Genomic DNA, 25696 nt, shown 5'->3' on the forward strand with positions numbered 1-25696 from the left:
CCCCGGCTCTGCGCCCCATTCTCTAATATTCCTCTTCCACTGTGGTTGAATCTCTAGTGGGATCCCCGCTCCCTCCAAGAAGGGAGTCCCAGGGGGTAGAAGGATTCTGCCACTGCTCTGTCAGCTCAGGACTACAAGAACTACCTTTTCCTGCCCAGCTTTGCTGAATCAGTCCCCTCCAGGCTGGTTTGATGGGTGCTCCATTGGCTGAACCTGGCTGGGCTGGTGGTCTACTTATGGAGGTGTGCTATCGCCCCCTGTCAAACCAGTGGCAGAAAGCTTGGGTAGATGTCTGCATGAAGGCACAGTGCCCCAGGGAAAGAGCCCAGACCCAGAAGCCTTGAGCGCCGGCTGTCCTTTCTTCAGCTCTGTCTCTGGGTGGCTGACCTACCTGACCTTGCTCCATCTCTCTCCCGGCATGCTCTGTAAGACCTTACACCACATGTACATCCAGGGAAGGAGAAACCCAGGGCGTGTTCTGCTCAGGAGACCTCTGTGGTCCCACTGAAAGAAAGGTCTGGCCTAGCTACCCTTTCCAACCACACAGTGGTTTCCAAGACAGAGAGAGCACAAGAGTGGCTTTGTTTCTTTTAATCATTAGGAGCCTCTGGTCTATGCCGAGCATGTCCACGCTACTTCTCTCACAGGTCCTTAGGCGGTAGTCATCGGCCTCCTACTTCTTAGCTTTGCCTTTCTTTCCTTTATTGGCTTTACTAGCCTTAGGAGAGTCCTCTAGGGCCGCCTGGCCAGCGGTGATACAGGGAAGCAGGGGTGGAGGAGCACTGAGGCTCAGTGTCTTCTTCTGCAGCCTCAGGTCCAGGATGTCAAAGGCCGCCTGGATCTCGTACTGTAGAAGCTCCTGCAGGCATGCGATCTGGATATGGATGGCCTCGCTGACCAGACGCTCCAGAGCCTGCAGGACACACACCCGTGAGCATGCTTGGAGGACAGCCAAAGCCCATCCTCCCACCGACAACTGTGGCTCCCCAGAGTGGTGGCCCTCCTCTGTGGACGTCGCCACCTACCCACCAGCTCTCTCCCTTCCCCGGTCAAGTACTGGGGAGCAATCTCCATGTGTGTGTGTGTGTGTGTGTGTGTGTGTGTGTGTGTGTGTGTGTGTTTGTGTGTCATTTGCCCCTCACATGGTTCTGGGACCAGAGGCCAGGGCCAAGTCATGCTCCACATGGCCATAGTGAGCTCCTCCCACCTCTCTACTGTCCTTACATCGCACAGTCCTGGTGACTTCATTGGAGGGGACAGGCAGAACTTTAGAGAATGGGGTTAACTTTGGACCAGTCCACGACAGGAAGAATATGAGCTCAACCCCCATTTTCCATCCTAGCATGACACACTGTGATTCCCTTCACATTCCTGACCCTATAGTATTCTAGAGCTATGACAGAGAAGTTATGTATGATATCTGGGAGTGAAGAGGGATAAACATTGGGATATATATTGTTTATAATACATACTTAAAATCTGGTATCCAGTTTACTCCAGAATATTCCTTGGATTTTATCTCAATATAAAACTCATGTTCTTCTCCAGATCTTTAGAGAAGGACTGAATGCTACAAAGATGCTCATTTTCCCTGTGGTAATGGTTGTTGAATGCCTTTCTCGGGCTTACTGCCAGGGCTCCCAAACTTTTCTGGAGAGCCCCATGGAAGATTAAAAGGGAACTGAAAGGCATGGTAGGACAGGAGCTGGTATTCGGCAGCCCTCTCCTGCCCTAGCTACAGACTCCACAGTATCCTAGAGCACGGTCCTTTAAGAACCTGGAGACAAGCTGTCACTAAGCTTCCTGGACCCCCATTGAATGTCTGCTGTTGTTGTTTTGTGACAGAGTCTCATGTAGTTAAGGCTGGTCTTGAACTCCTGATCCTCCTACCATCACCTCCTGAGTAGTAGATCATAGGTGCACACCACCATGCCTGACTGCCTACTTGAGATGTCTTAATGTACTTAGCATGTCTTGTCCTGTTACTATGTATCAGGAGCCTTAACCCTGGATGAGTATCATCCAGCCTGTTGGGTTATTATTTTAGCAGTTTCTCAAATATCATTTTGAACTTCATGGGGAATACTTTGGGCCACATACCAGAAGCCAAAACTAACCAAACAACAAACAGGACAGGACCCCTTCGATACAATCTTGCAACTACCTCTCCTGCTGTGTCTATGCTTCTCTCTCTCTCTCTCTCCCTCTCTCTCTCTCTCTCTCTCTCTCTCTCTCTCTCTCTCTCTCTCTCTCACACACACACACACACACACACACACACACACACGCACACTCAGCCCTTCCAGTCTTCTCTGGGCCAGCCACTCACACACCTTCCCTAGGTCTCCATGAGGACTATTCTGTTTGCAGACAGAGGGCAGCTCAAAGGTTCATGTTCCCTTTGTGACTCTCTCAGTGGAATCTGTCACCAGTCAATGACACGGAGGGAAAACCCCTGACTTCAAGGTCTGCAGGCCTCTACTAACTGTGAACTCGACTTCACAGTACCTTGAAGGCATGAGGCAAATGACGTTCTTTAACCTCATTATTGTCATCACGAAAATGGGGGCATGAGTTTCTACTCTGCAGGGACACTGTTCAAGGATGTGCATGCCAAGTCTGTGGGAGATAGATGCTAGATGCCCATATGGGACTCTGTCCCCACTACCAGGGCAGACAGTGAAGGAGGCCTGTGTGTTAGCCGAGTCTGCTGTGTCTCAGAGATCCTGGGGCTGGCAGGCAGAGCCTCACCTCCCTCCTCAAGGTCGGACGGGGCTGCAACTGCCCTGGAGCCTCCTCGACCCCGAAGGCCTTCTGCAGCCTGTGTGCCTGCTCCAGGCTCAGCGTCTCCTTCAGCATTAACATGTTTGTGCGCGTCTGGGCCTCAGCTGTGCTCAGTTCAGCCACCTGCTGCTCATGACTCCACACATCCCGATCTGTGCCGTCTGTCAGTGGCAGGGGCTGGGGCGGCGCACACATTTGCACGTGGGCAACGGTCAGGTTGACTTCCTGGTCCCGGCTCAGGACATACTGGTAGAGTCGATAGTGTCGGATGAAGGTGTTGTGGAAATAGTCACAGAGGGCCAGCAGGTGGGTGACGTTGAACTGCTTCTGATAATCTCGGAGCTTGTTCCCTAGGACTGCCACAGCCTCCGTGATGGAGCAGCCTGGAAGTACAGAGGCATAGGGAACAGAGTATAAATTGGACTGTGAACCTGGGTCCAACCTCAGAACCTGCATCCCGACTCTGCTTCTCCAGCCATTCATTAGCTCCCAAGAGCTCAGGGGTGCATCCCATTTCCCACTTTATTTTGGTTTCCGGGAAGCCAAAGACGGATCTTCTGCAGTAAGTTGTATTTATGGTGTTTTCCCTATAGGACTGTTCCATCCGTCTGTCTTTCAACTCTGCTCTGACTTGCTTCAACTTCAGATTCCTCAGGATGGGGAAAAGGGAGTACCAAGGGGTTTCTGCTGTTTGTGGGAAAGAAGGTGGCTGAAGATGTATCCAGGTAACCTTTATACTGGGGACTTGGGACAGAGTTGGACAAATAGTGTTGACCTCACACAGAGAGTCAGCTATGAGAACAGCGCCAAGGATGTCACTACTCAGAGAGGGAGCATTCTCTCCTGTCCCTTCCCTTGCCCAAACCCTCTAGTCGCCTCAGGCAATGGATGGAGGCAGACCTCCATCCAGGCTGTCTGGACCTGACACAGGAATTGGTACCCAAAGAGTCATGGCAGAAGACTGTGCAGGTCCTGGGTAAAAGGTCAAGATATGACTTAAGAACATGGCCCTCCTACAGCCAGGAGAACCTGTTCTCACAGCCCTATGGCTAAACACTGAACTTGCTCATAGCTCTCCTGCCCTCCTTTGCAGGAGACCACTGGGCCACATACACTGAGAAGCCACGTCGGTTAGCGGCCACGAAAATCAAGTGCTTTTTCCCGAAGTTGGAGTGACTCCTCTGCATATCTCTTCCTTATTTCCCTGATTTAGGGGAGTTCTCACTTCTGCCCTCCCCCATCTCCTACAGGGGGTGACTTGGCTCTGCCTGGAGGGTGGTGCTGAAAGCCCCCTACCTTAGTTCCTCACTCACTCTGTGCTCTCAAAAGGCTCTGTTGCTCTATGTGGGAATACTGACCGTCATCTCCTCACCCCAAGGACCAGGAGATGAGGCAATGTTGCCTTAGAAACAGCAGGTAGACAGGGCCCTGCTTTGCTGAAAGCCTCCTTAATACATGCTGGGGACATTGTCCGGTGTATTTTTACATTTATGTGGCTGTGACCAAGACCAACAGAATCAACTGAAAGGAAGAAGGGCTTGTTGTCTTTCAACACGTTTTTGGAGGGCTTTCTATTTGTCACAGTAGGGAAGGCGTGGAAGGCCAGGTAGAGAGGCTCTATCTGTGACAGTTTCTGCCTGAGGCAGATGCGAGTCATGTGATAGTGGACCAGGAAGAATATAGTGTCCAGGGCTGGGGCAGACATTGAAGACCACCTTTAGAGGTACAAGCTTAGTACCTTAGCCCCACTGCCTAAAGAGTGCACAGGACTCACTGGGCAGTGAGTCCAAACACAAGTCTTTAGGGAACATTTCAGATTGAAATTGTTAATGTCTGGTCTCTGCAGGTGAGTGGGGAAGGGAGCTGGCTATAGGCTGGAGCCTGGCGCAGGCAGACCCCTTCATTCAGAGTAGAACAGACTCAGCGCTGAGAGTTATGCTGCTGTCTCCAGGGAAGGTCCTGACTTGGAGGCCCAAGACACTCTGTCCCACCCTAGCTGGGACAGCTTTGGTTTGAATGTCAAGTTGAGGGCTGCATATATTTACTTCAAAGGCTTGTTGGAGGACCCTGTGAGCTAAAATACTCATCCACCTCTGCTGGAGCTACAGGGGAGCAAGGCGCAGATGCTACAGGGGTGGAAGAGTTGTGCTAGTCATTTGAGAAAAGTCTGCCTCCCTCCTCCCTGCCTCTATGACTCCCTCCTCCCTCCCTCCTCTCTCCCTCCTCCCTCTTCTCACTATTCCTTCCTGAATTCCCCTTCTCTCTCTCCCTCCTGTCTTCCTCCCTCCCTGCGTCCCCATCTTGTCTTGCTTTCCTTTCTGAGCTCCCTCCGTTCCCCTTTCACAAGGTAAATCTGTCAACTGTTGTTGAGTCTATGAGCATCCACCGTCTGTCCGTTGAGGTGCACACATCCCTGCCGTGAAGTGTGGATAAGAGAAGCCATTGCCATGTTGTTCAACAAGGAAAAAGAGAACTGGGCCAGAGGAGCACTCGGAGGGGAGCTCTCTGAGCAGAGGGGGTTGGGCAAGTGGCTTAATTCTGGCCGAAAGGGGCAGAGCTAGGCAGGGGCAGGACAGTCAGTTTAGGACGGAGAGAGAAAGCTGGGCAAACAGTATGGTCCAGGTTGGAGCAAGTTTGGGTCCAAAAATGGTAAAGGCAGATAGATGGCAGCAACTGTTGGTGGAAAAGTAGACAGCAAGCAGATGGGAGGGACCCATGGGCTTTGTTTTCAGCACGAGACATTTGGAGCATCTGAGTAGCAGGCTGGAGGTGAGCAGAAATGGGTTCTTGGCGTGAGAGCGGGATGGCTGTGAGCGGGAGCAATAGGCCATGATGGAGAGAATGGTGCATTTGGAGGACTGTCTGGGAGCAGGTGCAGGTCTGGCTCACCAACCCGAGGTTCTTGGCAGCACCTTGGGAACAGTGACTCTACCAATGCCTAGTGTCCCTTGCTGCCCTATTCTTGTCAGATCTGGGTGTCTGAGTAGGGAAGACTCCTCCACTGCAAGGACAGCTGATGGATAACAGCAGCATCCCCTGGGAGCACAAGGAAGGGAGTACCTGCCCTCTGAGGAGCAGCTTGGCCCCTCATCTGCTACCGGCCTGGGTCCAGAAGCCAACCCAGCTCCCTCTTGCTGTGCCCTCCTGGGCTGGTGTGTCACCTTTGTCCATTGCCTTTGGGCTTACAGCTTTAGTTCCGCACAGTGGGAAGGGGATGGTGGAACGGGACAGTCAGTGGTGTGTGAGTATTGTCGCCGAGGCTGTCAGATATGGTGGAGGCTCTCGAAGCAAGCTGAGAATGGACCCAGAGGCAGAGGCAGGCGTCCCCTCAAAGGCTCTCTCCTCATGACCACTTCCACCCAATCTACTCCTCCTAGAGACACCACAGCCTACAAAACAGGGCCAGACCTGGGACTAAGTACTCAAAATAAAAACCTGTAGCAGACGCTCCATGTTCAAATCCTAACATCATTCAGATTTCCTGGCCTCTTCCTGTCTTGCCGTTCTATTGTGCTCCTTTGACACACACACACACACACACACACACACTTAGTCTTCTTTCCTCTTTCAGTTTAAAAATCTTATCATACGAGCCACATAAGGGTATTTTCATGCAAGTCCATAATGCACCTTAAATAACCCCCATACTCTATGACCTTCCCCCCTCATCCTTTCCTCTCCATCAGCCCCCTAGTCAGTATTGTTTCCGTTTTCATGTCCTCTGCACATGTATGACTTTAACTCTACAATAGCCACATGAGACAGAAACAGGATAGACTGAGGACCCAGACAGAAACCCAGGCAGCTAGAACAAAAGACTCTAAAAGAATACATTGGTGAAAAGACAACTCCTCCAGTCAACAATGCTCACAAATCTAGGAATCCACGTACAGAATGGGACTAGATTCCTATCTCTTGCACGTTGGTTTATCAAAACTCCCAGTGAGTCAGAGGGAAGCACTTTCAATGCAACAAAAAGTATCTGAGCTTTAACCAAGCTCCACCAATGGCCCTCATCCTTAAATTAAATTAAATTAAAATTTCTTTGTCTGGGTTTCTTGAACATCACATACATCCTGGTCAGTGGAAAGGAAGGGCTAGACCCAGTGGGAGCCCCTGTCTGTGCCCTCTCAGCCCTACATTTTAGAATCCTTAGGAACTTTCTGGGATGCAGATAGCTCCCCCCACACACAGCCATGCCCCATCTACATCAGAAGATGAAGACTGGCTCCCAGGGCAGGTTTCTTTTAGTATTTCTTCCTTGTATCTGGGATCAGAGCCACGGGATCCCAGCCTCCGGCAGAGGGGCTACCGAGCAGGATGAAGGGCAACCAGCAAGAATACATGCAGAGCCTCCACCCTCGGCATTCACTTCTGGGTGACCTACCCGCTGTTGGGGCCTTTTCGACATATGCGTGGGTCTGGGCTGCTCATATTCGTAGGCATATTGGCAGATTCGCTTCTGCTTTTGGAGGGGGTGGTAGTGGTTGAATACGATGTGGGCTAGGCAGTGTTGGCTTTGGGAGCAGGTGTGGGCAAAGATGAGGGCACAGGTATGCGAAAATTACCTAAGCAAGAATGGAGGGTGCATGGATAAATACCCGCTGTCCATGCGGGGCCCAGGATGAGAAAGGCGGGGAGTCCAGAGGGGCTGGACAGAGGATGGATGGGTGCTGAAGAAAAGGCGGGAAGGGGTTCCTGTAGCATAGAATCCTTATGTTCCTCCAAGATAACCCCCTCGGGGGTAGGGAAGCAAAAACAAGAAGCAAGAGGTTGAGCAGGCTTCAGACTGAGATGATAGCCAAGTAGAGGGACTACCAGGAAGACATTGTTTCTGTCCATGAAAGCTGGCCTGTGTGTGAACAGTCACGAGGGGACCCATCAGGACTCCTCTAGGCTCCTCACAGTGAACCTGCCAGAAGGTTACTCTGTTCTGCGTGCAGCCTGCCTTGGCCTGGCGGTACACAGGGTGGGGAACCTGTCCCCCTATGTGGGTGGCCGTGTCTGCTGTTTTCTCCAAGGCCATCCCACCCTCTGCATCCTCAGCAGCCACACACAACATCTGTGAGGCCCCATCATATGCCGATCTTCCCACGATTTGTCGTACGGCTTTCTTGACAGATAGTGCAACCTTTGCCTGGGTCAATGGGAAGAATCTGACTGGTCAAATTGGTCAACTGGCTGAATTTGAACTCTACCAGAGATACTGCCTGGGCTCAGGAGACCTCGTCCCTCGCTGCCATGAGCTGCACACTCTGCTCCCTGCGTCCCAGTGACTCAGCACCGAGGGATTAAGCGGTAGAAGTCTCTGGTAGAGGCAGGCAGAGCTGGGCCTGCACATTGCTCTTCAATAACAGGGAGTGGCCTTCATTTGCATTGGCCACTGGGAACTTCCTGAAGTCTGTCCCCAAACCCCTGGAGGCCCACACCTGTGAGGAGGAGCAGCGTGGAGGAGGAGAAGAATGATGGAAGAGGGGTGTGGAGGAGGATCTGCCGATGGCAACACAAGATGTGTGCTTGCTCCAGCACTGGGCAAAAAGGACCTGGAAGGGGAGTGCTGGCATCTCCATAGCAGCACGGGAGGTGAGCCCGATCTGAATGTGCGGAGGACACAGAAATGGCGAAGAGGGACTGATCTTTCTGGATGGGCACCGGGTGACCTAGGTGTCTCCGACAAGATGGTCTGGTTGCCTTGTTTTGGATCCAAGGCAGAAGAGTCAAGCCAGGACACAACCTGACAACGTGACTTTCTTAGTACCTGAGCACGAAGCCAGGCCTGCGGTCTCCACCAAGCTCCCTTCTGTGTTCCCCAGCAGCCAGGAACCTCTGTAGTGACGACCAAGGCGGCGTTCACCTCAGGGTTGGAGGATCCAAAAGCATCGCGTCACATGCACCTGTGCCCCTTGGGTTCCCAAACCCCTCTCAGCTCAGGGAGGCTCATCCTTATGTATCCACAGGGCACATTGAGTCTCAGAGAGAGGCTGAGAGATTCGGTCAAGGATGTAGAGCTGATGAATGGCAGAGTCCAAATACAGCACCAGCCTCTTGCAGATTCAGCACCAGTCTCTCGTCTCCAAGTGACTTCAAGCTCTCTTTGCAAACCCTTAGACGTAGATGCAAAAAGGACCTCAACTCTCTCAGATTTCTAAAGGCCATTCTGCAGTAGGTACTATATATCAACGATGCATGGTCTGAGCCAAGGACCTTGAAAATAAACCCATGCAAGGATACTGAGCAGCCTGAATATGCTAATGCGCTCAGTCAAGAGCACATCAACAAGGAGGAGCAAATGCAATGCCTTTCAGATCTCTTTGGGGGTAGATCATCTCTCTAGACCAAAGGTTCTTGTTCTAAAGGTGGATAACTGAGGTCCAGAAAAAGGGTGGTACCTGTCCCAGCCAAGGGACCATGGTCTGGTCCTGGAGTTTGTTTCAACTCCTAACCTGGGGAAGGGAGCTATTTCTACTTCTTTTCCCTTGACCCTGTAGCTTTTTGTGGTCAGAAGTGTCTCTGAACGTAGCTGGCCACAGTTCCTGAGGAAAGGAAGGTCTAGGTTGGGGCAGGAGACACCGTTCTTCTGTTGCCCTGAGTGTGTGTGCTGGGTCTGCCCTGCTGACCAATGGCCAGAGAGACACAGCACTTGGAGATGACGGCTCTGATATTTCTCCACCTTTGCCTGGCTCTGTCTCTATGTCACCTGACTATCTCTGGCTGTCTGGGATGCTGGCTCCCGTTCTCTTTAGAGCAAGATGTCCCCACAGGAAGCCCCCCTTCTGCGGAGGCCGGTGGCACTGCAGGCACAAGAGAGGGGCGTTCTGATTCCAAAACCCCTGGAGAAGAACCATCAAGATCTTCCCAGACTGCCAGGCTGAGACTTCCCCTATGCCCTGGGCTTCAGACTGGAGTGACAGCCTTTCACTGATCTCCGCCTCCTTGGCTGGCAGTTCCAGTGAGTTCCCCACTGAGCCCAGGATGGCTTTGACACTGGGAGCTGAGCTCAGAGTTTGGCTTCTCCACAGAGCAGCTCAGTGAATCCGTGAGAGCCCAGGCTGAGGACTCACGGAGATGTAGTTCACACCTGGTCACAGCATGTCCTCGCTTGTACAGGTGACTCTTAGAAATCAGTGCTTTCATCTGGAAAATGGAGCCAATAAAAATTTTGCCTTGTCAGATCCGAAGACAGTGACTATCCAGGGCTTCCCATAGCGAAAAATAATGTATTTCTGTGTGTTCACCCTCTCCTTTCTCTTTAGGTCTCCATCAGCACCTCCCTGGGGATAATCTAGAATCTATCTGGTTCTCTAGAGGTGGGGTACCACCTTCAGGCCCTGAGTACTAGATGGTGACCGCCATTCTGTTTTTTTGATACTCACCTAATGTATGGTGGGACATGGGATGTGGGACATGGGTGCTAGAGGATTCTAAAATGTGCTGTTGGATGAGTTAGGGGTAGATCACGTGACCTCCTGGGTCCCTTTTCACTCTAAGAGGCTGTGAGGATTTCCATGGAGCTGATGGTCCTCAGAACCATAGTGGGCTACAGTGGGTGCTGGGAGCCATGCTCAGCAGTGTACCACAGTTTAGGGAGCCGTGACTCTGCAACCCCATCATTTTAACTGTTCCCCAGCCTGAGATGGAAACAACCAAATAATCCTCCTATGTCAGGGACCTGACTCTGTACCCAGCCTGCCAATCAGCTACTTTATACAGCACCTTTTCCCGGGATGCTAGAGACTCAACTGGCTGAGGAAGGGCAGGAAAAAGATGGCAGATGGTCACAGTCAAGAGATGAAGGACTGACATTCGTTCATAGGTGGCCTAGACAGCTGGCAGACACAGGTTACTCTCTCAGTCTGGGCTGAGACACGAACCCCACTGGAGCCCTCCTGCTGGTGGCTGGGACCAGAGTCCAGGCTCCGGCTGTAACTCAAGGTGACCCAGTTAGGAATGCACTCCAGGGCAGCTTACCTGGCCCTCCTAGGTGCTTCTTCTTCCTGCATGCCAGCTTCCTATCCCTCTTGAGGCGGGGGCCTCTCTCGGCTACCTCTCTACCTCTCAGGCCCGCCTACACCCCAGGTGCTCAGGTCCTTGATCAAAATGCAAAGTCACCAAGTCGGGTGTGGATCCTGAGTCAGACAGAGTCCTGGTTTCAAATCCTGAACTCACTTACCCTAGGAGCATTCTTAGGAAAGTTAATCTCTCTGGGTCACAGCATCTCACCTTTGAAACACTACTCTCGTACCAGGCCATAGGGGAGATTATTGATGTCACAGGGAAGGCTAGACTTTTCATAGTCACCCTTGGCAGGATAGACAGTCTGGCCAGGGAAGGAGAATGCGTCTGTGGCAGGCTTGTTGACATAGTTAGCTGTGACCTCACTCTGCATACTGGTTGAGTTGTACCCCACCCTCACCCACCCCGAACTGCTCTTGTTTTCCTTTTAATATGGACTCTTGTGGTATATAGTACAGGATGGCTTCTGTCTCAATCTCCCAAGTTCTGAGAAGATAGACATATGTCACCACACCTGGCTTCTTCAAATTTATGCCCTGGACACCTAACCACCCCCAAAGACCTCAGAATGGTGTTTTGGGAGGAGGCTATCCGGTCTTTAAAGTAGCTGGGGGTTAAATGAAGCCATGGAGTCTGAGTGGGGCCTTAGGTGGAAGTAGTGGACATGGACAGAAGGGGACCACGGGAGGACATGGGGGGGAGGGTGGCGGCAGTTGGAGGCCAACGAGAGCAGTCTTAGGAACAAGCAGCCTGCCAACAACTCTTCCTGGATTTGCAGCCTCCAGAACAGTAAGGAAGCAGGTGTATACATGATGCTGATTCTTGTTGCCTATGGCACTTTCAAGTGTGGCCAGAGGCATCCTATCCACCCAGGGGAAACTCTAAAGCGAGAGTTGCCAGTTTGTCCCAAGAAACATTCTGTATCTCCACCAATGGGCTTGGAGGAAACTTTGGCAAAGAACCTCGCTCTAACGCCTCCATCCTGGCCTGGTCTGAGGGTACCCCTGCTCGGTCTGTCACCTGCTCTCTGCTTTGCTGGACTGGGGGTGTTGCAAGGGGTGGTGGTAAGGGTACAGAACTTCTGCAAGGCCATGAGTACCCTGGGTGGAAGAGCCATGCCGGGTAGCCTGGTGACTCACTGCTTACTCCAGGTCTGGGCTGCTGGGGACAGGCAGGTGGCTGTCTTCCCACCCTGTGGTGGCCTAGTGACATTTCCTGGAGCATCAGGAGTGGCATGGGTGGAGCTACGGATGCCAGGATCATGACACACTCTGCTCTGCTTCTGTTAGCTGGTCCTCCAGGCTGCCTTGCTACTGGCGCCGGGATTTTGTGACCAGGCAATCGGACAGGGGTGTCTTCCAGTTTCATGCATCCACATTGTCATGGTGATAAGATGTGGAAGTAGGGAGCTGGCTGGGAAGAGTCCTCCAGGCAAACAGAGGCCAAGGGCTGCAGAGTGGAACTGAGGTAGGTCAGGCTGCCTCAACCCCCTTCATCCCTTCCTTCCTGCCCATGGCTTCCTGAGCAGCCGCATGTTAGGTTCCCTCTTTTCTCCCGAGTCCCCTATGGCTTGGGTACAGAACATAAAGCCTGCCCTTTCCTGCCATTCTCTCCCAACCAGGATGTGGGAGACTGGAAGAACCCTGCCCCTTGACCCTATGGTTGGTGATCTCACCCTAGGCCAGCTGGATGTGACTTTCCCAGCCTTCCCGGAGGCTGACCCAAGAAGGTGCCAAGCACAGAGCCTGGAATTGAGGCCAGAAGATCCTGGGAGCCCTTTTTCCAGGACGAAATCAGCTTATGCTTTTGAATAAAGGGCTGCCATTTCCCTCCCAGTGCTGGGTTCGATTGGGCAAGGAGATAAGCTGAGCTGGCAGCCATCCTGGCAGGGCTCTGAATCACGGTTGTGCAAACACAACCCCTCCTTAAACACTGCCTGCCAAGGTCCTCATCTGTCGTGCAAACAAAATACAACCATCCTTAGCCTAGGTTAGCCACAACAAAGCACCCCAGGGAAGCCACCTGCCAAGAAGAGTGGCAACCAGCATGGATATCAGCCGGAACAGAAACTCTGATGGTGTTGGCCTGTGGCCCCCACTGACTGCGTCCGATGCCAGTGCCTGTCATAGCTGTGATGTACCTAGGAGGGGCTGGGGCAGGATGCAGGGTAGGAGTGCCCTCATCAGGACAGTGCACAGCTCTGACACTCATCCAGATAGGTGCTTGTGTGCAGGTGTGCCAGGAGAGGTCACGGCCTACAGCAGCTGGGTTAGAAGGCACGCAGAGATTTCCTGGACTTCTTTTCTGCTGATCCATAGCCTGAGCCCATCTGCAGGTGAAGGGAAAATACACAATGCCTTGTCCTGGCACCTTATTCTGGACCATTAGCTTTTCACTTGGCCCAATGCACTTGACAGAACCTCCAGCAGTGTGACTGGCCAAGGGGGTACAGAGACAAAGCTGGAGTTTACAAACACACCCTCTGTCTATATTGGTGTTCCCTCTGCTGGTGAGACTCCAGGAGCTCCTAATAAAAGAAGGCGGGTTCGCTTGAAGAAGCTAGTGCGCTGATCAATTGCTTCAAAAATAAGTATGTGGAAAAGGGAAAAAAAAGATGTTTATGCAAGGGCACTGCTATTGGACTGCCAGTTCCACCTGATCCAAATCGGAGGGTGCATAGGGTGATTTCTGTGCCCAAGAAACAACATCAAGCCATGGCACTGGAGGGAGGATAATAGAATGGAGAATGTTTGTCTGGTTTATCTCAAAACATAGAAAAATTTCAAAAATATTAGCACTGACAAGCTCCTCCGGGAGCAGAAGCCAGGAGCAAATTCAGTCCCTGGAGCCAACATAGTCCCGGGACACTGGGGGATCAGGATTGAGCCAGCAACAGATTCAGAGTCAGTGATCTCCACCAGAACAAGTACAGGGGAGTAACCACTGAGCAAGTGAGCCAGTGCCAGAGACCGGTGAGGGTCCAGATTTGAATCTGGTACCTTCAATGGAGTAGACTTAAGCCAGGATCCCGCTGGGTCTAGGCATGAGGCTAGGACCTCCCAGAAATTAGACTTGAGCCAGGACCTCTGCCAGTCTGGGCATGAGTGAACCTGGGACCTCCGAGGGAATAGGCAGGAACCAAAGATCTCAGTGGGGCCAGGCATGAGTCTGGGACCTCAGAGGGAGTAGGCCTGAGCCAGGACCTCTGTGGGTCAGGGCATTGGTCTGGGACATCAAAGGGAATAGGCAGGAACCTGAAATCTCTGTGGGTCCGATCCTGAGTCTGGAACCTCTGAGGGAGTAAGCAGGTCCTCTGCGGGTCCAAGCGCAACCGAGCCTGGGACATCTAAGGCAGTAGACCAGAGCTAGAAACCTTTCCAGGTCCATTTCCAAGTCAGGGACTTCTGCAGAAGGGGATCCAGACTAGGATTTACAGAGACAGGGTACAGAAGGCAATCCAGGCCTGAGACAGCAAACTCCAAGGGAGCAGAGCAAAACACAGGAGCACTGAGCTATCTCCAGGAACAGGAGTAACCAATGGGGTAACTAGAACTGTGACACTGACTGTACCACGAGGAACAACCATCTGAGCTTTGGATTCACTGGCATAGTGAATCTAGAAGATTATTCAGCAGAATCTGAGACAGCCCCAACCTCACCTACTAGAGGAAAGAATGAGTAGAAAAGGTAAGAACACACACAACACCATGAAGAGCAACACAATACCAGTAAAACCTAAAGACCCTACAATGGCAAGACCTGAACAACAAAATATAGATGGAGCAGAAGAAAATGACCTAAAAATAACTTCAAGAGAATGTTTGAAACTCTTAAAGAGGAAATGAGAAATTCCCTTAAAGAAAAAGAGGAAAAGACATATAAAATTGGAAGACATCATCAAATCACTTAAAGAAAACCAAGAAAAAGAAATCAAACATATGAAAGAAACTATTCAGGACTTGAAAACTGAAATAGAGACAATAAAGAAACCACAAGCTGAGGGAATTATAGAAACAGAAATCATGAGAAAATGATCAGGAACCACAAATGCAAGCATGAACAGCAGAACAAGCAGAATACAAGATACGGAAGAGAGAATCTCAAGCACTGAAGATATGATAGAGGAAATAGGCTCATCAGTTAAAGAAAATATTAAATCTAACAAAAACTTAACACAAAATATCCAGGAAATATGGGACATCATGAAAAGGCCAAATCAAAGAATAATAGGTATAGAAGAAGGAAAAGTTCAATTTAAAAGCACAGAAAATATATTTAACAAAATTATAGAAGAAAACTTTCCCAACCTAAAGAAAGATATGCCTATGAAGATACAAGAAGCTTACAGAACACCAAATAGACTGGATCCAAATAAAAAGTGCTCTCATGACATAATAAAACACTAAACATACAGAGTAAAGAAAAAATATTAAGAGTTGCAAAGGAAAAAGGCCAAGTAACATATAAATGTAGACCTATCAGAATTACACCTGACTTCTCATTAGAGACAATGAAACCCAGAATGTCGTGATCAAGTGTTATGCAGACAATTAGAGACCATAGATTACTATACCCAACAAAACTGTCAATCACCATAGAAGGACAAAACAAGATATTCCATGACAAATCTAGATTTCACGAAAACCTATCAACAAACCCAGCCTTCTATAAAATACTATAAGAAAAACTCCAACCCAAGAAGTTGGCTACACCAACAAAAACACAGACAATTGATGGATTCATAGCAGCAAATCCCAAATAAGGGAAAAACGCACATATTAACACCACCAACAATGAAAACTAAATTAACAGGAGATAGCAATCACTGGTCATTAGTATTCCTTAATGTAAATGGACTCAACTCACCTATAAAAAGGCACAGGCTAACAGATTGGATATAAAAATAGAATCCATCCTTCTTCTACAGACAAGAAACACATCTCAACCTCAAAGGCAGACATCATCTTAGACTAAAGGGTTGGGAAAAAGCATACCAATCAAATGGACCTAAGAAATAAGTGGGTGTAGCTATCTTAATATCTAACAAAATAGACTTCAAGCTAAAATCAGTCAAAAGAGACAAAGAAGGTTATTTCATCTTAGTCACAGGAAAAAAATCTATCAAGAGGAAATTTCAATACTAAACATCTATGCCCCAAATACAAGGGCACCCTCATATATAAAAGAAACACTTCTTAAGCTTAAATAATATATTAAACCCCACACACTAATAGTGGGAGGCTTAAACACTCCCCTCTCACCAATGGACAGGTCAATCAGATAAAAAATAAACAAAGAAATAAGAGAACTAACAGATGTTATAACTCAAACGGACTTAACAGACATCTATAGAATATTCCATCTAAACAGAAAAGAATATACCTTCTTCTCAGCACCTAATGGAACCTTCTCAAAAATTGACCACATACTCAGTAACAAAAAAAACCCTCAACAAATACAAAAAAATGGAATAACCCAACGTACCTTATCAGATCACCATGATTTAAAACTAGAAGTCAACAGCAATACTAATTCCAGAAAATCCACAAACACATGGAAATTAAACAATGCTCACCTCAATCATCGATGGGTCAAGGAAGAAATAAAGAGAGAAATTAAAAAATTCCTAAAATTCAATGAAAATGACCATACAACATACTCAAATTTATGGGATACAATGAAAGCAGTGTTACAAGGTAAGTTTATAGCACTAAACACCTATATAAAGAAGCTGGAAAAAATTCCACACTGGTGAATTAACAGAACTGGTGCGGGAGAATTATCTGTATTCTGTCAATCATGTATTTTAATAAAACGCTGATTGGCCAGGCAGGAAGTATAGGCGGGAAAACCAGACAGGAAGTAGAGGTGATGCAATGAGAACAGGAGAATTCTGGAAGCAGAAGTTCTCTCAGCCACTCCTGCGCAGACCACCGAAGAGGCAGCATGTAACTTGCCCAGCTGAGAAAGGTACGGAGCCATGTGCTAACATAGATAAGGATAATGGGGTAACATAAATTATAAGAGTTAATAAGAAGCCTGACCTAATGAGCCAATCCGTTTATAATCTTATGGAGTCCTGTGTGTGACTTTCTTTGTGTTTGCCGGTTGTGGGGTACCGGATGGGACAGAAACCCCAATAAGCCGGCCCCTCATGTTACACAGAACATTCGAAAACTTTAGAAGAAAAAGAAGCAAATTCACTTAAGAGAACTAGATGGTGGGAAATAATCAAATTGAGAGCTGATATCAACAAATAGAAACAAAGAAAACAATACAAGGAATCAATGAGACAAAGAGTTAGTTCTTCAAGAAAACCAACAAAATAGACAAACCAAACTTTTATCTAAAACTAGCCAAAAGGCAGAGAGAGAATATCCAAATTAACAAAATCAGAAATGAAAAGGGGGGCATAACAAAAGACACGGAGAAAATACAGAGAATCATCAGGTCATATTTCGAAAACCTGCACTCCACAAAATTGGAAAACTTTAAGGAAATGGACAACTTTCTGGATAAATATCACTTACCAAAATTAAATCAAGACCAGATAAGCAATTAAACAGACCTATAACTGCTGAAGAAATAGAAACAGTCATCAAAAGTCTCCCAACCAAAAAAAAAAAGTCTAGGACCAGATGGTTTCAACTCAGAATTCTACAAGACTTTCAAAAGAAGAACTAATACCAATACTCCTCAAATTGTTCCATACAATAGAAACAGAAGAAACATTGCCAAACTTTTTATGAGGCTACAATTACCCTGACACCCAAACCACAGAAAGACATTGTTAAGAAAGAGAATTACAGACCATTCTCATTGATGCAAAAAAACTAAATAAAATACTGGAAAATCGAATCCAAGAACACATCAGAACCATCATCCACCATGATCCCAGAGATGCAGGAATGGTTCAACATATGAAAATCTATCAACGTAATCCACCATATAAGCAAGCTGAAAAATAAAAATTCCATGATCATTTCATTAGACACTGAAAAAGCTTTTGACAAAATACAACATCCCTTCATGATAAAAGTCTTGGAGAGATCAGGGATACATGGAACATACCTAAACATAATAAAGGCAATAAACAGCAAGCCAACAGCCAACATCAAACTAAGTGGAGAGAAACTCACAGCGAGTCCACTGAAATTAGGAACAAGACAGGGTTGTCCACTCTCTCCATATCTATTCAATATAGTCCTTGAGGTCCTAGCTAGAGCAATAAGACACCAAAAGGAGATCGAGGGGATACAAATTGGAAAATAAGACCTCAAACTCTCACTGTTTGCTGATGATATGATAGTTTACATAAGTGATCCCAAAAATTCTACCAAGAAACTTCTACAACTCATTAACACTTTCAGTAATGTAGCAGGATACAAGATTAACTAAAAAAAATCAGTAGCCCTCCAGATGATAAAATGACTGGGGACGAAATCAGAGAAACAACACCCTTCACAATAGCCACAAATAGGATAAAATATCTCAGAGTAACTCTAACCAAACAAGTGGAAGACTTGTATGACAAGAACTTTAAATCTTTGAAGAAAGAAATTGAAGAAGACAACAGAAAGTGGAAAGATCTCCCATGCTTTTGAATAGGCAGAATTAACATAGTAAAAATGGCAATCTTACCAAAAGCAATCAACAGATTCAATGCAATGCCCATCAAAATACCAGCAAAATTCTTCACAGACCTCAAAAGAACAGTACTGAACATCATATGGAAAAGCAAAAAACCCAGGATAGCCAAAACAATTCTGTACAATAAAAGGACTTCTGGAGGTATCACAATCCCTCACTTCAACCTCAACTACAGAGCTACAGTACTGAAAACAGTCTGGTATTTGCATAAGAACAGACAGGAAGACCAATGGAACCAAACAGAAGACTTGGATATCAATCCCCACATCCTTGAACACCTGATTTTTGACAAAGAAGCAAAATAATCAAATGGAAAAAAGAAAGCATATTTAACAAGTGGTGCTGGCATAACAGGGTATCAACATGTAGAAGAATGAAAATAAACCCATATCTATCACCATGCACAAAACTCAAGTCCAAATGGATCAAAGACCTCAACATAAAGCCAGCCACACTAACCTCATAGACGAGAAAGTGGGAAGTACACTTGAGCACTTTGTCACAGGAGACCACTTCCTAAATATAACCCCAGCAGTATAGACACTGAGAGAAAGAATTAATAAATGGGACCTTCTGAAACTGAAAAGCTTCTGTAAAGCAAAGAACATGGTCAACAAGACAAAATGACAGCCTACAGAATGGGAAAAGATCTTCACTAACCCTACATCAGACAGAGGTCTGATCTCCAAAATATACAAAGAACTCAAGGAATTGATCATCAAAAGAACAAATAATCCATTAAAAAAAGTGGAGTACAGACCTAAACAGAGAAATCTCCACAGAGGAATCTAAAATGACTGAGAGACACTTAAGGAAATGCTCAACATCTTTAGTCATCAGAGAAATGCAAATCAAAACAACTCTGAGATTCCATCTTACACCTGTAAGAATGGTCAAGATCAAAAACACTGATGACAACTTATGCTGGAGAGATTGTGGGGAAAAGGGAACACTTCTGCATTGCTGGTGGGAATGCAAGCTGGTACAGCCCCTTTGTATGTCAGTGTGCTGATTTTTCAGAAAATTAAGAATAACCTTCCTCAAGACCCAGGAATAATACCACTTTTGGGTATATATCCAAAGGATGCTCATTCGTGTCACAAGGACTTGTGCTCAACTATGTTCATAGCAGCTTTGTTTGTCATACCAGAACCTGGAAACAACCTTCATGCCCCTCGATCAAAGAATGGATAAGAAAAATGTGGTACATTTACACAATGGAGTACTACACAGCAGAAAAAAATAATGACAGCTTGAATTTTGCAGGAAAATGGATGGAGCTAGAAAGCATTATTTTGAGTGAGGTAACCCAGAAACAGAAAGACAATTATCACATGTACTCACTCATAGGTGGTTTTTAAACATAAAGCAAAGAAAACCAGCCTACAAACCTCAATCCCAGAGAATTTAGACAACAATGAGGACACTAAGAGAGACTTGCATAGATCTAATCTACAGGGAAGTAGAAAAAGACAAGATCTCCTGAGTAAATTGGGAGCATGGGAATTTGGGGGGAGGATTGAACGGGAGAGGGGAGAGGCAGGAAGGGGAGCAGAGAAAAATGTAGAGCTCAATAAAAATCAATAAAAAATATTAGCATCTATAGGAGGAAAGAACAGCTACCCTCTAAGATAAAAGACTTCAAAGTGTGGTCAGTGACTGTCTGAGTCAGGCAGTTTAAATATTTTAATATAACAAATGCTGTTCCTGGCTTGCATTTTTTTCTGTTTATTCTTTTAACTCTTCTCCTACTATTTTAAGTTGCTGACATGACGATATTTTTTTGTTATTCGTGATGCTGTCTGCCTCGCTTTGCTTTGTTTCAGATACTCGAGGTGTAAGTGGTGTGGAGGGTTCTAATCTGCTTCGTGTCTTGTTTTGTGGATTTGGTCCCTGGAGCGTGATCGTCACAGCGGATGCTGTGTACATGTGAAGATGCTGACATCTTCTCAGTAGATAGAGAGATGTCTTTACTGCAATACGCCTTTGTGAAGGAGAAATGTCTCGAGATGTCAGCTCTTTGAAGAGCCAAGTGGACTGTGGTGTGTGTATGTGTACACGGGCATGTGTTTGTGGTGTGCTGGCCTACACATGCATGTATGGAGGTCAGAGACTAATGTTGGGTGTCTTTTTTAGTTGTTTATCTTGTTTTTTGAGTTAAGGGCTCTCACTGAACTTAGATCTCACCATTTTGCTAGCAAGTCCCAGGAATCCTCCCTGCCTCTGTCCCAAGTGCTGGGGGGCATACACCTCTTATGGACATTTAGCACAATGCCCTGCCTTTAAGTGATTGCTGAGGACCCCAGCTCAGGTCCTCACATTGGTGCAACAAGCAATCTATCAACCTTTAAGAGTTTCTAATTTTTGCAGTTTGGGCATTTGGATCATAACCCAACAGCGAACCTGGGTGGCTGGCTCAGATGTTACCAGAGGGGAGAGATAAGGGGGATCAAGATCAGGGCTGGCCTTGGGCAACCTGGGGATGAGCAACCTAGTGAAGTCAAAGGCGGTGATGGAAGCCAGCGGGTCATGCAGAAGACCCAGCGTTCCTAACGGGTGGCTGGTTGGGGGCACAGGTGAGCTTGTACTAGTGAACCTTCAGCAGCAGAGGGACAGTAACACAACTCCCTGCTTTATGAGTCTTCCACCTTCAGCCCAGGCCCCAAGTGTTGTAAGCATGACTTCTTGAATGCTTTCCACCTGTGACCCCTTTGTACCCCACCAATTTTATATTGGGACTGGGTCTCACGATGTAGCCCTGGCTGGCCTTGGACTCACTATGTACACTATAGATCAGGCTGGGTCATATACTCACAGAGACCCATCTACCTCCCAAGTGCTGAGATGAAGATGTTTCACCACCATGCCCAGCTTCATGCCCTCCAAATGTAATACCACTCTGGATATGTAGGTGAAGAAAATAGGTATGCAAATCAATTTACCAATTATGAGTATTGCATTTTTAGTATTTTCCAGCAGATGTAGTTTTACTATTGATTAAAGATTAAGAATGCATATTATTGAGATTATTTACTTGTTTATTTAAATATAAAAATTAAATCTTAGATGAATATTTAATATTGTAGAATATAGAATATCTTCAACATTTTTCAGACTCAACTAATGTTTTGATATTGCAATGCTGAGAAGCCTTGCTTCAAATAAATTCATAGTAAAAAATTATCAAAGTATGTCCCTGGCCATTTTAGAAACCAGTGGAAAATTTGTCCTAATCTCAAACCAAAATCATCAAAGGATATCCTTATGAAATTGAAGTCAGTGACTCAAATAGCAATTTTAAAAACCAAACCTGCTACCACAATGCAATCTGAAGACACATTGATGTGAGTCACACAGAGGAATGATGGTGGGAAATACAGATTTGTGCTTTGTAATTAAGCCATCATGTTTCCGTAATGGCTCTGCAGTGACCAGTCCACAGCAGAAGGGACACCTCCTGAGGAACATAACCCATTGTGGGGACAACCTTCCATCCCACGGTGCAAGGGGGAGTCCATGAAAGACTCTAAGGAGGGGACTGACACACTTAGTTCACGAGCACAGTGTGGAGCGGTGCAGGATTTGCAGCCACAAAGATCAGGCATGGGGACCAGGGCCCGGGACTGTGCTGCTTCAGAGCCTCTCAAGAGATCACCGGCTCCCGGGAGCTCCCGTGCGCCTGCCCTCGGTGTCACTCTTTACCTTTGGTCTCCTTGAGCAGCTCTTCCGTGAACTTGACCACCTGAACCACCTCGACCCATGGGAAGCCTTTGCCCACAGCAAAGATGACGCTGTCGTAGAGGGTGTCCAGCAGGATGCTCCGGCGGGCATCCCTCAGCTCATCAAACTTCTCCCAGTTCAGGAGCCTCCGCAGGTGCTCTCGCCCCTGGGGTTTCTGCAGGGTGTGTTACAGGGAAAGGAGACGATGTCATTACTGGGCATGACACTGTTGTGGAGCCACACAAAAATCCTGAGAATTACCAGGAATGTGGGGACCCCCATGGAGGAATCAGGCTTGGTTTCTAGACAACTGTTCCTCCCCTTTCTGGAAACTTGTTCTTTTGGGTCTGCTCTAGTGTGTCAGTACACATGTGTGGGTGTGCCCCCATGTGTGTTGGTAAACATATGTAGATGTGCTCCCATGTGTGTTGGTACCTGTGAAGGTGTGCTCCCATTTGTGTAGGTACACATGTGTGTGGGTGTGTGTTCCTATGTAGTAGGTACATGTATGGGTGTGCTCCCATTTGTGTTTGTACACATGTGTGTGTGTGTGTGTTCCCATGTAGTAGGTACATGGATGGGTGTGCTCCCATTTGTGTTTGTACACATGTGTGAATGTGTTCCCATGTAGTAGGTACATGTGTGGGTGTGCTCCCATTTGTGTTTACACACGTGTGTGAATGTGTTCCCATGTAGTAGGTACATGTGTGGGTGTGCTCCCATTTGTGTTTGTACACGTGTGTGGGTGATCTCCTGTGTGTTGGTACACATGTGTAGGTGTGCTCTTGCGTGTGTCTGGGTGTGCTTCCATGTGATAGGTACATATGTGTGATGTGACCTTGTGTGTGTAGGTACACATGTGTGGGTGTGCTCCTGTGTGTTTAGGTACACATGTGTGGGTATGCTCCTGTGTGTGTAGGTACACATGTGTGGGTGTGCTCCTGTGTGTGTAGGTACACATGTGTGGGTGTGCTCCTGTGTGTGTAGGTACACATGTGTGGTGTGCTTACAAGTATGTGGGTATGCATGTATAGATGTGCTCCCATATGTGTGTAGGCACACATGTGTGAATGTGCTCTTGTGTGTGTCAGTACACATGTGTGGGTGTGCTCTCATGTGTTGTGGAATATTATTCTAACTAGACAAAGATGTGTTACATTTGTTTTTGTTTTGTTTTTTGTTTGTTAGGTTTAGTTTTTTGAGACAGAGTTTCTCAGTGTAACTTTGGCTGTCCTGGTTGGTACTCATTCTGTAGACCAGGCTGGCCTTGAACTCACAGAGATCCACCTGACTCTGCCTCCCGAGCGCTGGGATTAAAGGACTGTGCCACCACTGCTAGCATGTGGAATGTGTTTAGACTACATTTGTTTAACAATGCAAGGATGTGTGTTTAATTATGTAAAGATGTGTTGCATCTGTTTCACTTTGCCTGCCTAAGGCACCTGATTGGTCTAATAAAAAGCTGAACAACCAATAGCTAGGCAGAGAAAGAAAAGGTGGGGTTAACAGAGTGAAAAAATAGGAGGAGAACTCTAGACTCAAAAAGAAGAACAAGAGAACGAGGAAGATGCCTGGGGCCAGAAGCCACGCAGCTGCCAGCCAGTCAGACATAGAGACAACAAGAAAGAAAAAGGTAAAAGCCCTGATGCAAAAGGTAGATAGAGAGAATCAGGTTAATTTAAGTTAAAGAGAACTAGCCAGAAATGAGCTTAAGCTAGGCTGAGCATTCACAACCAACTGGAAGCCTCCCTGTTGTGATTTGGGAGCTGGTTGGTGACCCAAAAGAAAAAGCCTAGAATTAGTGGTGGTGGCGCACGCCTTTAATCCCAGCACTCAGGAGGCAGAGGCAGGCGGATCTTTGTGAGCTCGAGACCAGCCTGATCTACAGAACGAGTTCCAGGACAGCCAAGACTACACAGAGAAACCCTGTCTTAACAACAAACAAAACAAAACAAAAAACCTTAAAAAAAAAACTCAAAAAGAAATGGGGGGGAGGGGAAACATCTGCTACACCATGTGTGTGGGTACACGTGTGTGGGTGTGCTCCCATGTCAGTGTTCCTTTGTGTGTTGGTACACATGTGTGAGTGTGTATGTGGAAGGCAGAGGGGAGCCTCAGGAGTCAGTCATCACTCATAGTTCCCCGTGTTTTTGAGACAGGGCCTCTCACTGGCCTGGAACTGGCCAAGTGGTCTGGGCTTGTGGCCTGTCTCAGCCTCTCTATCGTTGGCATTATAAAGCTTTGGTATCACCCATCTATGAAGTATATTCCAGGGATCAGACACAGTCAGGTCCTTTGAGCTTATGTGGAGAATCCTTGACCAACTGAACTGTCTCCTAAACCCCACTTACTCTTACTAGCACTAGCACTCCTTTGAGAATTCTGACACTAGTCCATGCAGCTCCAGGTTTAGGCACCTCCAACAAGTCTCGTTTTAAATTATAGTTCCCATTTTCTTTTTCTTAAAACAAGTTAATTTTCTCTTTGAGACTTCAGCTAGCTAACCTGATACATTCATACGAGAGTGTAAATGGCTGGCAGAGAAGGGGTTTAATGAGGTGATGTTTAGCTGGATGGTTGTCCAGGCTCTCTTGCAGACTGAGACGACTTTCAGAGTAGACTTCTCCCTCAGTGGCACATCTATAGCCTTTCTAGGAGGGGTGTATAGTAGGAGAAGCAAGAGTCACTTCAAGGCCGGGCGGTGGTGGTGCATGCTCTTAATCCCAGCATTTGGGAAGTAGAGACAGGCGGATTTCTGTGAGCTCAAGGCCAGCCTGATCTATAGAAATGAGTTCCAGGACAGACTCCAAAGCTACACAGAGAAACCCTGTCTCAGAAGAAAAAAAAACACTTCCATAGCAGTAAGAAATGAGAAGATATAGAGACCTGCCGAACACAGAAGTCTGCTCTGCAGGATGAGGAGACTCCAGCTAGGGGAACTCCAAGCCCATCAATGACAGACCTCATGGGCCTAGAGCCCTGTTCTTAACCCCTGGCAGTTTCTGTTGACATGTCTCTATATGATGCGGTCCTTCCCTGCAGCTCCCATCAGCCAGAACCCCTTTATCCTTCCTCACATGTGGGTTACAGTTCTAGAGGGCTGTTGGGGCCCCCTGGCACCAGCTGGGAGGCACTGTCCTCTCCTCCCCCATCTCTGATGGCTGGTTCATAGCCTAGACTTTCCTTTGAGCCCCAAATAGGCTATGATTCTGGAATTCCATCCTCAAACACCCATTGCATCAGACTCATGGCTGGTGACTCTAGAATTCCAGCCTCAAGCATCCATTGTGCCCTGGGAGGTGGTGTGTGGAGATGTTAGAAGTGCCACCCAAGAAGACAGCGTCCACGATCCTTGCTGGGACATCTCCCCCTCCCCACTACATCCACTGGAGCAAAGGACTCTAACTCAGATATTCACCTGAAACTGGAAGACTTCCTTCACTCCCTGGGGTGTTAGGAGTGCCATGGCCCTGGCTTCCCCCAGTTGCTAGGAGACCTCACTGGAACTGACTCAGTTCCCAGAATCCCG

General features: G+C 47.4%; 1 protein-coding gene across 1 annotated transcript; it reads right to left on the bottom strand.

Annotated features, from left to right (window-relative positions):
* Positions 1–576: 576 nt before the first annotated feature.
* C12H8orf74 (chromosome 12 C8orf74 homolog) lies at positions 577–25696 on the bottom strand. The gene is made up of 4 exons (XM_048422163.3): positions 25586–25696; positions 22150–22342; positions 2752–3167; positions 577–913 (listed from the first exon to the last, which is right to left on the bottom strand). Exons 1-4 carry the CDS (start codon positions 25631–25633, stop codon positions 674–676), a joined length of 897 nt encoding a protein of 298 aa, XP_048278120.2. The 5' UTR covers positions 25634–25696; the 3' UTR covers positions 577–673.

This window comes from Myodes glareolus, chromosome 12 (genome assembly GCF_982192425.1).
Source record: "Myodes glareolus chromosome 12, mMyoGla1.1, whole genome shotgun sequence".
Taxonomy (NCBI): Eukaryota; Metazoa; Chordata; class Mammalia; order Rodentia; family Cricetidae; genus Myodes; species Myodes glareolus.

What these genes read in the sequence shown, in the direction of transcription:
- C12H8orf74 (XM_048422163.3), bottom strand. Translation starts at nt 25,633, where the DNA reads ATGGCACTCCTAACACCCCAGGGAGTGAAGGAAGTCTTCCAGTTTCAG. An exon ending in AGGAAGTCTTCCAGTTTCAG is followed by an intron (nt 22,343 to 25,585) that starts GTGAATATCTGA and finishes CACACCCTGCAG; the next exon opens with AAACCCCAGGGGCGAGAGCA. An exon ending in GCTGCTCAAGGAGACCAAAG is followed by an intron (nt 3,168 to 22,149) that starts GTAAAGAGTGAC and finishes CTGTACTTCCAG; the next exon opens with GCTGCTCCATCACGGAGGCT.